Here is a 14,923-nt window from a genome sequence, read left to right as displayed (position 1 = left end):
CACGCACACAAACACACGGAGGGTAGTGAACAATATACATCACACATACCCATTGGAGGCCTGCCTTAATCTGGCCCTACTACAAGGCTAATGTGTGAAAGGTGAAAGGTCATGGAGTAGAGCAGCGACGCTGGCAACAACCCCGTCATAACTGCCAGTCTGACCCCTGACCCCTAACACTCTCCAAGTTCCTGACACCACACTGCAAATCTGCTTCAGGTCATTAACACGATAACACTCCTTTGATATAGGATATCTGTTGTGAGCTGTAGAGTGGATAGTCCCTCCAAGCCAGTGGATAATTCCTCCAAACCAGTGCATGGATATTCCCACCAAAGCAGTGGATATTCCCTCCAAACCAGTGCATGGATATTCCCACCAAAGCAGTGGATATTCCCTACAAACCAGTGCATGGATATTCCCACCAAAGCAGTGGATATTCCCTACAAACCAGTGCATGGATATTCCCACCAAAGCAGTGGATATTCCCTACAAACCAGTGCATGGATATTCCCTCCATAGCAGTGCATGGAAATTTCCTCCAAACCAGTGCATATTCCCTCCTAACCAGTGCATATTCCCTCCAAACCAGTGCATATTCCCTCCAAACCAGTGCATATTCCCTCCAAACCAGTGCATATTCCCTCCAAACCAGTGCATATTCCCTCCAAACCAGTGCATGGATATTGAAAGGTCTTGAGCATATAGCAATAGCATTATCACTTCCTGATGTGCATGGTAAAACAAAGAACACTCTATGTCCTGCCTCCCCCTACTCTTGATTTCTCTGCAGAGACCTCATACAGTATGACCTCTTGGACCTCTTCCTACACACACACACACACACACACACACACACACACACACACACACACACACACACACACACACACACACACACACACACACACACACACACACACACATCTATTCCACAGCAGTGAACCCTATGATTGCCTCTCCTCAGGGGGTCAAGGGGTGGTAGTGTTTTCCATCCATCCATCCATAGTCAGCCAGCAAGCCCTGTGGCAGACTGATGTCACTTTGACAAACCCAGTATTGTTTTCTATACTGTACTAAAAAGTATGAGTGTCATTTAAACAGTTTGTTTCAGTCATGGTGCAAATATGGTGCTCAAGTTAGCATGAAATCATGGAAGTGAATGTTTGTCTTTACCTACTGGTTGGTAGCCCTGCCTCTTGGGGCCTCCGAAGGGGTTTCGGCTGCCTCCAAAGGAGCCTCCATCGATGGATCCATATGACATCCTGTCCTGGTGGTTTTGGGTCTGTCTGGAACAGAGAGAAGACAACAACATCAGTTGGATTGGTGGATGTACTATATGGATCTGAGTAGGCTTTCAATATTCCTGGTTGGTCGATTCCAGGAATCATCAGGGAAAAAGATGGACATTTGTGATGTGGGAATCTGTGTGTGTACATGTGCATAAATATAAGTGTGTGTATGAACTGAATCCCCGATCCCACAGTGACATTATGCATCATGACTCAGCCTCCCCCTCGTCTAGAAGGAGGTGTGCAAAACATCACTGAAAAGGTTAAAGAATGCATAGTGAATGTTCATTCTATCCAAGACATGGACACACAGGTGACATGATGAGATCTATGAAGCCATGTGTCTACCAGCATCACAACCAAAGGTCACATGGTATCATGATTTCATAAGCTGTAAGACATTCAGCCCTCTGTGAGTAGTAGGCATTGAACTAAGTAGGCTTGTAATTGTGGTATAATATCATTGTCCTGCTACCCTTTTGTGGTATTGAAACCAGTCTGGTCTTGTCTGGCACCCGGGTCTGGGTGATGGAACACTGGCATTCATGACTGTCTCATAAGGGTGGCAAAGGAACAGAGAGAGAGGGAGCAGAGAGGGATAGAGAGAGAGAGGAGAGGAGAGGGAGAAGGACAGAAGGAGAAAATGAGAGAAAGATATAGAGAGAGGAGATGAAGAGAGGGGTAGAAGGAGAGAGGGAGACAAGAGAGACAGAGAGAGAGGAGATGGAAAGAGGGGTAGAAGGAGAGAGGCAGAGGTGAGAGACAGAGAGAGAGAAGATGGAGAGAGGGGTAGAAGGAAAGAGGGAGAGGAGATGGAGAGAGAGGAGAAGGGGGGATTCAGTCCCATCTTCAGTGGGAGACAGAGGATCAGATTCACTGGAACCACGTGGTCATTTAATCTGATTCATTTTCATAGAGCAGCAAGATTAATTACTGTTGGCAGACAATAAACGATCTGTCTCTGCTCCTCTTGAATCCCAGCCCAGTCACTAGTCACTGTAGTGCCTGGTGCTCCAGCCTTCTAAAGTGTGCATAGGCAATCCGTGCTCTCACTCTGAGCAGTACATAAAAATATACAGATTTTCAGACCAACTTTCTCAGACACATTCTCTTTTCTTCTCCCACATTCTATATAGGAATATATACACACTTGTATGTATATATATATACCACACACAGAAATACAACACACACACACACATGCTCAAACACACATATACACGTGTGAACACACACACACACACACACACACAGACACAAACACCCCCCCCCCCCCCACCACACACACACACACACAGACAGATCCTATATGTGTCTCTCACAGTACAGCCAGTCACCCTTGTGAAGAGTGAGGTCAGAGCAGAGCCGATGACTGCATGGTGTAGTGACACAATGAGTGGATGGTGTCCCACTGTGTCATTACTCATTGCCTTAGTGTTCCTGGTCCCTGCACCAGCTAGCCCCACGCACCCCTGGCCGTCACCCAGCCTCTCCCTCTTTGCCTGGCCTGGTGATGTCATCAACACTCGCCCTGGTCTCTGACTCACAATAGAGCTCTGTGATTGGCTGAGCAGGGAGTGTGCTGACTGATACATCACTCCCCATCTTGTCTCTGAGGCTGGTGGTCCTCTATAGACATGGGGTTCTACATGATTTTGCTTAGTACTACTACAGTAAATCTACAGTACTAGACAATAGGCAAATACAAATGGAATCAAATGTGGTGGAACATGATTAGGATATAACATATTTTCAACTATCAATAATAAAGCAGCCATGAGTTCCCTGGTGATGGGAGTGTCTCTCTCTCTCTCTCTTTCTCTCTCCCTCTCTTCCCTCTCCATCCATCTTTCACCATCTCTCACTCTCTCTCGTTCTATTCTCTCTCTCTCCATATTCCTTTTATTAATTTGTCGGCATAAGAAGCGTCTAATTGCAGCTCAGGCAGAGAGAGCCAGAGAGCTTTTCAAACAGCCCTCGGAAATCAAATTAATTGTTTTATGAGAGAGATAAGTCTAGGGTCAATTACACATCTTACATAAAGTTGTGAGATTAAATAATAATGGATTGAAAACCATAGGGAAATGTGTGTGTGTGTGCATGTGTGTGTGTGTGTGTGTGTGTGTGTGTGTGTGTGTGTGTGTGTGTGTGTGTGTGTTTGTGTACGCACGCGAGTATGTGTTCAAATCAAATCAAATTGTATTTGTCACATGCGCTGAATACAACAGGTGAAATGCTTACTTTACAAGCCCTTAACACTTATTTTTATTAAAACTGCATTGTTGGTTAAGTAAAAAATAGAAACATAACAAATAATTAAAGAGCAGCAGTAAAATAACAATAGTGAGGCTATATACAGGGGTACCGGTACAGAGTCAATGTGCGGGGGCACCGGTTAGTCAAGGTAATTGAGGTAATAGTACATGTACTGTAGGTAGAGGTAAAGTGACTATGCATAGATAATAAACAGAGAGTAGCAGTCGCGTAAAATAGGGGGTATGGGGGGGACAATGCAAATAGTCCGGGTAGCGATTTGATTAAATGTTCAGGAGTCTTATCGCTTGGGGGTAGAAGCTGTAAAGAAGCCTTCCTTTTGGAAGGTGAACCTTCACCTTCTGAGGTCCTGAGTGCTCTGGAGCAGGTTTTCATCAAGGACGTCTCTGTACTTTGCTCCGTTCCTCTTTCCCTCAATCCTGACCAGTCTCCCAGTCCCTGCCGCTGAAAAACATCCCCACAGCATGATGCTGCCACCACCATGCTTCACCGTAGGGATGGTGCCAGGTTTCCTCCAGCCGTGCCACTTGGCATTCAGGTCAAAGAGTTCAATCTTGGTTTCATCAGACCAGAGAATCTTGTTTCTCATGGTCTGAGGGTCTTTAGGTGCCTTAGATGGAGGACACTGTGTTCTTGGGGACCTTCAATGCTGCAGACATTTTTTGGTACCCTTCCCCTGATCTGTGCCTCGACACAATCCTGTTTCAGAGCTCTACGGACAGTTCCTTCGACCTAATGGCATGGTTTTTGCTCTGACATGCACTGTCAACTGTGCGACCTTATATAGACAGGTGTGCGCCTTTCTAAATAACGTCCAATGGATTGAATTTACCACAGCTGTACTCCAATCAATCTCAAGGATGATCAATGGAAACAGGATGCACCTGAGCTCAATTTCTGTTTAGAATATGTATGTAAATAAAGTTTCTGTTTTTTTCTGTATTTCTGAAAACATTTCTAAATGTTTTCGCTTTGTCATTATGGGGTATTGTGTGTAGATTGATGAGTATTTTTTTTATTTAATCCATTTGTGAATAAGGCTGTAACGTAACAAAATGCGGAAAATTTCAAGGGATTCTGAATACTTTCCAAATGCACTGTACCAATCAAAGGTTTGGATACAGCTACTCATTCCAGGGTTAGTCTCTTTGCTTATTTGAGCTGTTCGTGACATAATATGGACTTGGTATTTTATGAAATAGGGCTATCTTCTGTATACCAACTGAACTGATTGGCTCAAACACATAAAGAAGAAAAATGTCACATCGGTATGAATGATTCGGGAGACAGGAGCAGGAATGCGTAATAGTTTTTTTTATTAAGCCCAAACTACTCCGTAAAGGCATGGGGACGTAGACCAAACAAACACTATACAAAAACACAAGGTTGAAAACCAAACAAAAGAGCGAGGAGTAAATAATAACACACGCGCACAATGATTAACACACGGGACGAGACCCGTAATCATCAGCGCAATCCACAATGGCACAAAAGCCCAAAACACACAGCACAGGTACTCACACGCGCCAACGGACATTGTAACAAATAATCGACAAGACCATTGAAACCAAAAGGAACATATATACAAATACTATTGTGTTAGTTCATAGTTTGCATGTCTTCACTATTATTCTACAATGTAGAAAATATAAAAAATAAAGAAAAACCTTTGAATGAATAGGTGTGTCCAAACTTTTGACTGGTACTGTATATATATATATATATATATATATATATATATATATATATATATATATATATATATATATATATATATATATATATATAAACTACTGTTCAAAAGTTTGGGGTCACTTAAAAATTTCCTTTTCCATGAAAACATAATGAAATGAGTTGCAAAATGAATAGGAAATATAGTCAAGACGTTGACAAGGTTATAAATAATGATTTTTAATTGAAATAATAATTGTGTCCTTCAAATTTTGCTTTCGTCAAAGAATCCTCCATTTGCAGCAATTACAGCCTTGCTGACCTTTGGCATTCTAGTTGTCAATTTCTTGAGGAAATCTGAAGATTTCACCCCATGCTTCCTGAAGCACCTCCCACAAGTTGGATTGGCTTGATGGGCACTGCTGCTCCCACAACAGCTCAATAGGATTGAGATCAGGTGACTGTGCTAGCCACTCCATTATAGATAGAATACCAGCTGGCTGCTTCTTCCCTAAATAGTTCTTGCATAGTTTGGAGCTGTGCTTTTGGTCATTGTCCTGTTGTAGGAGGAAATTGGCTCCAATTAAGCGCCGTCCACAGGGTATGGCATGGCTTTACAAAATGGAGTGATAGCCTTCCTTCTTCAAGATCCCTTTTACCCTGTATAAATCTCCCACTTTACCACCACCAAAGCACCCCCAGACCATCACTTTACCTACACCATGCTTGACAGATGGCGTCAAGCACTCCTCCAGCATCTTTTCATTTTGTCTGCGTCTCACGAATGTTCTTCTTTGTAATCCAAACACCTCAAACTTAGATTTGTCTGTTCATAACACTTTTTCCCAATCTTCCTCTATCCAGTGTCTGTGTTCTTTTTCCCATCTTAATCTTTTATTTGTATTGGCCAGTCTGAGATATGTCTTTTTCTTTGCAACTCTGCCTAGAAGGCCAGCATCCCGGAGTCGCCTCTTCACTGTTGACGTTGAGACTGGTGTTTTACAGGGTACTATTTAATGAAGCTGCCAGTTGAGGACTTGTGAGGCGTCTGTTTCTCAAACTAGAGACTCTTATGTACTTGTCCTCTTGCTCAGTTGTGCACCCGGGCCTCCCACTCCTCTTTCTATTCTGGTTAGAGTCAGTTTGCGCTGTTCTGTGAAGGGAGTAGTACACAGCATTGTACGAGATCTTCAGTTTCTTGGCAATTTCTCGCATGGAATAGCCTTCATTTCTCAGAACAATAATAGACTGACGAGTTTCAGAAGAAAGGTCTTTGTTTCTAGCCATTTTGAGCCTGTAATCGAACCCACAAATGCTGACGCTCCAGATACTCGGCTAGTCTAAAGAAGGCCAGTTTTATTGCTTCTTTAATCAGGACACTTTTTCAGCTGTGCTAACATAATTGCAAAAGGGTTTTCTAATGATAAATTAGCCTTTTAAAATGATAAACATGGACTAGCTAACACAACGTGCCATTGGAACACAGGACTGATGATTGCTGATAATGGGACTCTGTACACCTATGTAGATATTCCATTACAAATCCAGCTACAATAGTCATTTACAACATTAACAATGTCTGCACTGTATTTTTGATCAATTTGATGTTATTTTAATTGACAAAAAAATGTGCTTTTCTTTCAAAAACAAGGACATTTCTAAGTGACCTCAAACTTTTGAACGGTAGTATGTGTAATAGATATATATCACACACACACACACAAACCAACAAGAGACAAATAAGAAGATAAGATAAATATTTTAACACTGATCTGTCATTGAGCTTGACATAATATGATCAGCACTGCAGACTGTGCACTGTCCCCAATGACTCTGGTCACTGAATATTAGCTGTCTTTATACTAACTACTATTATCTATCCTTGTCCCAGCAGGCGATTCTGCTCTTCATCAGCCCAAGACCCAGCCAGCTCAGACAAAGAAATGTCTGGTCTGCTAACTAGTGATGTCATCTCAGACATTCTGATTCACATTGTGATGGATGGATCCTTTCTACTTTACTTCCACTGATTCAGGCTTATTATGTCATAAAGGGTCCGGAAATATTATTCAGATACAATTGCATAGATGTTCTAACCCAGAAATGTATTTTGGAATGTTGCCCAGTTCCATAATGTGTCATAATGACTCCTGGCCTGAGTCTCTGGGTCTGATGATGGTTTCAGGTCAGGATGGACACAGCTCTAGACTGAGGATATGGTGTAGTCAGTGAACATGGTCAATATTCACTCTACACAGGCATCATCATCATCATCATCAGAAAAATCATTAAAGATCTGGCTCATGCTTGAACCTCAAAACAATGAAAATTACAATAATCAATAAGTACATATTACTGAACACTTGTCTGTTTTGTTATTTGAAATCGACATGGCAAAAAGGTCAGCTACCATTTGGCAGTCTGCAGCTTTGCCGTTAGCGCTAACCTAATCAAAGCTATTGCTAATCTGACAATATTACCTTGAGACCTGCTGGCCATCGTTCAACAAGGTCACATTCACACTGAGCTGCTAAACTAGCACTCATACGTGTCTTCAAAAAAGATAACTACATTCATTTATGTGTGTGTGTGTGTGTGTGTGTGTGTGTGTGTGTGTAAGCTCAAATGTTGCCTTGATAACCCAATAATGACAACTACCTGTAAACAACACACAAACAGCACAAAGAAGACTGTCTCCAAGGTCCTTGTGTCCATGTTGATGTGTTCTCAGACATCAATGAGGACAGTCAGGTCATTCTGTCTATGGTGTTGTGTTCTCAGACATCAATGAGGACAGTCAGGTCATTCTGTCTATGGTGTTGTGTTTTCAGATATCAATGAGGACAGTCAGGTCATTCTGTCTATGGTGTTGTGTTCTCAGACATCAATGAGGACAGTCAGGTCATTCTGTCTATGGTGTTGTGTTCTCAGACATCAATGAGGACAGTCAGGTCATTCTGTCTGTGGTGTTGTGTTCTCAAACATCAATGAGGACAGTCAGGTCATTCTGTCTGTGGTGTTGTGTTCTCAGACATCAATGAGGACAGTCAGGTCATTCTGTCTGTGGTGTTGTGTTCACAGACATCAATGAGGACAGTCAGGTCATTCTGTCTATGGTGTTGTGTTCACAGACATCAATGAGGACAGACAGGTCATTCTGTCTATGGTGTTGTGTTCACAGACATCAATGAGGACAGTCAGGTCATTCTGTCTGTGGTGTTGTGTTCTCAAACATCAATGAGGACAGACAGGGCTGAGAAAGTGTTGTGCTTCTTTACCCCGTCTTCCTTATCCTCACCTTCAGCTGAAGCAGCCAAACAGTAGGATTGCTCATGTGTTTTGCTAAAGCTCTCACTTTCTCTCTCCCATCTCTCTCTCTTTCACTTTCTGTCCACTCCATAAAAAAAGACCTAAGGCCGATAAACTGAGTCTCTAACAACAAAAGAGGGGAAAAAAGAAAAGCAAGAAAAACATCTATGGACAATGAAATTGCCCTGTCACATAAAAATACTCATTATTGAGATAAATCACCCCATTCTATTCCCCAAATAATCTCCATCCCCCCACCGATCACCAGCACCTGTTATCACAGCAACACACACACACACACACACACACACACACACACACACACACACACACACACACACACACACACACACACACACACACACACACACACACACACACACACACACACACACACACACACACACACACACACACACACACACACACACACACACACACACACACACACACACACACACACACACACACACACACACACACACACACACATACACACACAGACACACACACACATACACAGACACACACACAGAGAGAGAGATACACACACACATACACACATTATTTAACAGTCTTATAAACAGTCTATTGAATGATGACGAGACAATCAAAAACATGATCCCATTATGTGACTCCTTATTAAAACACAACAACACTTAGAGATATGGTGGCCATACAGTGCTTAATTTGAGCCGGATCTTACCGAAACAGGATCCAACACCTCCCGGTACCTCTTTTGGCATGAACATTTTAAATTGATAATAACAGCTATCAGAAAGTTAATTTGAGTTGCCTCTTTGTTAATTCTCTGTTTGTCAGTGTCAAAGTAGCCTGTCATTTCGATCATCTGTGCAGTATTATGGTGCTTTCAAGACAACTGGAAACTCAGGAAAAAAAACAGAGGTCAAATCATTCCGTCAGTGATCTTCAGGTTGTAAAGGCGCCTGAGTCCCAGCCTTGGAATTCCGAGTTGGATGACCATTCAAAATGACTTTGTCCAGTCGGTGCTAGTTTTTTTCCCAAGTTCCCAGTTTCCTTGAATGCACTGAAGTCGTAAGTAGGAGATTTCAAGTTCCGATTTCTGAGTTCCCAGTTGTTTTGAACGCAGCATTCAAAAAGATTATGTCAAAGTATTCAGTCATGTAAAAAGACGTAGAATTGCATGAAATGCGTTTATAAAAGGCAAACATTTTCCCAGACCCAAGGCCACTAAAAATGTTCCCCATGTGTGCAACTTCTTTAAGCTTCTACTCTACTGCTCTATGCCACTATGCAAATGAAATGATATGCATGCAATGTTTTATTATTATCAAGATGAATTTTTTCTCATGTGTTTTCCAGTACCTCAGAGCTCCCCAGGTCCCCCAACCCCAACTCTCTTTTTGTTCCTGTACCTCCCGATTTACAAATTAACCTGTCTGGGATAGGGGGCAGTATTTTCACGGCCGGATAAAAAAATGTACCCGATTTAAACTGGTTACTACTCTTGCCCAGAAATGAGAATATGCATATAATTGTTTGATTTGGATAGAAAACACTCTAAAGTTTCTAAAACTGTTTGAATGGTGTCTGTGAGTATAACAGAACTCATATGGCAGGCAAAAACCTGAGAAGATTCCAAGCAGGAAGTGGCCTGTCTGACAATTTGCAGTCCTTTTGTTGCATCTCTATCTATCTGTGCTGTTACGTGACACTTTCTAAGGCTTCCATTGGCTCTCTAAAGCCTTCAGAAACCGGATTGAGGCGTCTCCTGTCTCTGGGCAGATAACAGCAGCACAGTTTGTCAGTGGTCTGCCTGGTGACAGAGAGACTGGAGATGCGCATTCACGAGACCTCGCCATTTTTTTCTTTCCCTCTTTGAATGAATACAACATTGTCCGGTTGGAATATTATCGCTATTTTAAGAGAAAAATAGCATAAAAATGTATTTTAAACTGCGTTTGACATGCTTCTAACTATGGTAATGGAACATTTAGATTTTTTTTTCACGAAATGCGCTCACGCGTTACCCTTTGGATAGTGACCTGAACGCACGAACAAAACGGAGGTATTTGGATATAACTATGGATTATTTGGAACAAAAACAACATTTGTTATTGAAGTAGAAGTCCTGGGAGTGCATTCTGACGAAGAACAGCAAAGGTAATCCAATTTTTTTAATAGTAATTCTGAGTTTAGTGAGCCCCGAAGTTGGCGGGTGTCTGAATAGCTAGCCTGTGATGGCTGAGCTATGTACTCAGAATATTGCAAAATGTGCTTTCGCCAAAAAGCTATTTCAAAATCTGACATAGCGATTGCATAAAGGAGTTCTGTATCTATAATTCATAAAATAATTGTTATGTATTTTGTCAACGTTTATGATGAGTAATTTAGTAAATTCACTGGAAGTTTTCGGTGGGAATGCTAGTTCTGAACATCACATGCTAATGTAAAAAGCTGTTTTTTTATATAAATATGAACTTGATTGAACACAACATGCATGTATTGTATACCATAATGTCCTAGGAGTGTCATCTGATGAAGATCATCAAAGGTTAGCGCTGCATTTAGCTGTGGTTTGGGTTTTTGTGACATATATGCTTGCTTTGAAAATGGCTGTGTGATTATTTGTGGCTGGGTACTCTCCTGACATAATGTAATGTTTTGCTTTCGCTGTAAAGCCATTTTGAAATCGGACAATGTGGTTGGATTAACGAGAGTCTTATCTTTCAAATGGTGTAAAATAGTCATATGTTTGAGAAATTGAAGTTATAGCATTTTTGAGGTATTTGTATTTCGCGCCACGCGATTCCACTGGCTGTTGAATAGAGTGGGACGCTAACGTCCCACCTAGCCCATATTAAGCACTGGGGCCATACTAGCGAACATTATCATTTCAAGTTCAATGGGTTCGCATGCACAATCTGTTGATTTTATTGTGACAAAACGCTAAATTGTAGTTGGTCCCATCCGATAACATGGCCCACGTTAGCCTTATGCTAACCTCAACAGGTGGCACTGATTATATCCTGGCACAACTTCTTCATCAGCCCATGAAAGATCTTAGACTTTATATTCACAAAACAATGGCATTTCTTAAAATAGGTCAACCGTTTTAAACCTACAAATTCAAGGTTTACTTGTTCTGTTGGTCTGTAACAAAATTTAATATGCCAATATTGCACTGATGCATCCTTGACTAGGTTACTAGCTACTACTAACGTTTGCTACTACTAACATTTTCCCGTTTTCGCATATATGACAAAATCCCACGTTTTCGTTAATCAGTTTCACACACATCCATGTACTATTATGGGAAAAATATAAATGAGGTCCTTACAACATGTAAGTTTATCATACACCGTAAAAAAAATAACTGAAGAGCCTTATGGATTTGTCAAATAACAGTCATGTAGGCTATCGTTGTCATCATCGCTTCTCATGGCACACACTGCTAAAGCGGTTGACTCGCAATTGATAGTGCACTTTACCAGCACCCAAAATGAGTACTGGTACCTATTTAAGTCCAAGTCGAGCACTGCACACCACATGTCAATTAACATTTCAAAGGGGGGAGGGGTGAGATTCAAATCCTTGCCACAATCTGCGACAATTACATGAAATAAGCACTTTACACAGAGAGCAATTTGACCAATCAGTGAAATACACATGATAGTTGCTTTGATGATCAGAACATGCTGTTGGACATGCTGCCCATCCATGAACAAAGGTTGGAAAGTGTCCAACTACTTCAACGATTGTAATTGGCTTTTTAACTTGTGCCAGGATATAATCAGTGCCACCTGTTGAAGTTACCATAAGGCTAACTTGTACCACGTTATCTGATGGGACGAGCTACAATTTAGAGTTCGGTCACATGCAAGTACGTTTTAATTGGCTGATATGCATTTTGTGTGCGAGAACCCATTTAACTTTAAATACTTGCTTATGTTTGGAAGTATGCTCGCAAGTCTGACATGCAGTCTAGCAATATGAAACACACACACACACACACCCCGTCCTAAAACAAGCTGGTTAATGATAACAAAATAGCAACAAACAAACAGTGAACCTGACACTATCTCCCTCCCTCCCTCTCAGGTGTTCACCCCCGCGGTCGACCCCCCTATCATCACCCCATTCTGATCTCCAGATCGGTGGATGAGGGGATAAAATAAAGGACTAAAGGAGGGGGAGCTGTCTTTGTATGGAGCTGGAGCCCACAAAGGTAGTGTTATCTCTGTTTATTCTCTGTCACAGTGCTGGCCCTGGGGATCCGAACACAAGCAGACAAGCTGGCCAAGACACACACACACACTACAGCACAGAGACCATGTAGTGATATAGGCTTCACATGCATCACACTCACAGGCAGGTTGATCTCTGTCTGTGTCTACCAGCATGTGTATATCAAATAACAAACATACAGCTTCACCAATGGGCTTAGCCGTGTCTCTCAAGAGGAGAGGGTTAGGAGGAAGGGTTAAATCCATCAAAGTGCACTAAAGCCCCGTTCACACAGCCTATACTGGAGGATGATCAACACTTCCTGGATGTAACGCAGTGCTTCCATTCCAACTGGTTCTTTAACTGCTTTAGCCTAATCAGCTTTCAACTAGAGACAGACAATACCCCTTAAACATTCCATTACACACAACTGTAACCAACCGGATTTCGAACCTGAGTCTTCTGCTCGGCACGTGAATGTGTTAGGTCGCTGTGCTAAAAACTAGACATTGGCTTTGGAGCTAACGCAAGTCATCAGTTCTCAGGCAAGGTTTACTGCAAGTGGGATTTCAACAAACCACCAGTGTTACAGAAGCGTCTGAAATAAATCTCCCGTTACTATAACCACTGAGGTGTTATGAGTTTCCACAGTGATGAGTTGGCCGTCTAGACTGGCGGAGGTATGAGGTATGAAACGAGGCCCAGACTCAAACTCTCCCCACAGTCAGTCTGCTCTGCTAGCTGGGCGGATCGCACCAGGCACCCACAGGGGAGAAAAGAGTTATCAGTCCCCAGTCACACTACAGCTCTCTCCCCTCCCTAATTGGCCAAACTGCTTAATTGGCCATGGAAACCATAGAGACAGTAGTTCTGGCAGCAGCCTTAATACGCTGAAGAAGACACTGTTATTTTAGTAAAGTTGGGCTGGGTGAGGTGTCTATGGCAATGCATTGACTGAAGCGGCATCATTTCATTTACCGCTGTAAAGGAAAGCTGAGAGATTACAACGAGAGTGTGAAGGAGGCTATACCAATGCATTAAGCAGCACTGCAAAGCTACTTACTTTTAACTACAGTGTCTGTCTTCCTAAAGAAATGTAAAACAGTTGCTGTTTTTCAGCTTTTGTTCCCTAAATGTATTCAACAAAGTGTTAATTTGAGAGTGGTTTTATTTCCTGCTAAAATAATTTGTTAGGGAATTTCCTACTCATGGATAAGTTATAGTGCAGTTATGTTGTGATAGGGTGGGCAAATAGCATGCAATGATTATGAGAGCACTTTAAAGAGAATCTTTGAATCTTCAATCTGTTTATACGAGTAGGTATACAGGACAGGATCAGGGATGAGAGCAACAATTAAAACTGTAGAGAAAGCAAAAACAACATGGAACAAAGTCACGTCCATGACTGAGGTAGACTTCTAAAGGAGATCACAATTACAAACAACCCACTGGGCACAGACGTCAGTTCATCATCTAGTTTTGATTTACAAAGAGTTGTCAACTAACGTAAATTCAACATAAAATCAACAAAAAAAGGTTTAGGTTAAAAGTTGGGTGAAAAAAATGACAAAATTCCCTTATGTTGATGACGTTTTGCATTGAAATGGCGTGGAAACAACATTGACTGCTCAGTGGGAAGAGCCATGTAACAAACTGTGAAATTGTGTCACCCAGTTCCTACTCTGTTGACTGTCCTGTCTGAACAGTTGTCTTGCATAGTGGTTCGGCGGGGGTCTTTATCAGTGAGGTAAGTCAGTCACACCTCTGAGTGCAGACAAATAGCCCATACAGGTGAGTATCAATAACACTTCAAAGAGCGTCGGTCCACGTGGCACGAGGCAAGCGAGGAATGCTGAATGAAGGGCAACCTTCACAGCCAGTAGGGAACAGAGGGTGTGAAAGACCTTGACAGTTTCATTTGTTTGAGAGGACTTAAGAGGTGTTCCTCTCTGCACTTGTTTGATTGGATTGTCAATGACAGATGTGGAGAAGACAAACAGTCTGTGTGTGTGTGTGTGTGTGTGTGTGTGTGTGTGTGTGTGTGTGTGTGTGTGTGTGTGTGTGTGTGTGTGTGTGTGTGTGTGTGTGTGTGTGTGTGTGTGTGTGTGTGTGTGTGTGTGTGTGTGTGTGTGACAGGCATACGAATGTAGAGTGGTGAGAAGGTGATG

At 42.0% G+C, this 14,923-nt stretch overlaps 1 protein-coding gene across 2 annotated transcripts in view; it reads right to left on the bottom strand.

Annotated features, from left to right (window-relative positions):
* The window catches only part of LOC106579417 (t-SNARE domain-containing protein 1), a 126,181-nt gene that overhangs the window by 100,796 nt on the left and 10,462 nt on the right, over positions 1–14,923 (bottom strand). For both annotated transcript variants that reach the window (XR_006760537.2, XM_045701587.2), the window contains exon 2: positions 1,177–1,289. Coding sequence is in view for 1 of the 2 variants with exons in the window: in XM_045701587.2 (XP_045557543.2) it covers positions 1,177–1,264 (88 nt within the window). In the remaining variant the exon portion in view is untranslated. The remainder of the gene's footprint in view (positions 1–1,176; positions 1,290–14,923) is intronic.

Source organism: Salmo salar, chromosome 02, assembly GCF_965601325.2.
Source record: "Salmo salar chromosome 02, fSalSal1, whole genome shotgun sequence".
Taxonomy (NCBI): Eukaryota; Metazoa; Chordata; class Actinopteri; order Salmoniformes; family Salmonidae; genus Salmo; species Salmo salar.
This window is presented reverse-complemented; position numbering and strand designations above follow the sequence as displayed.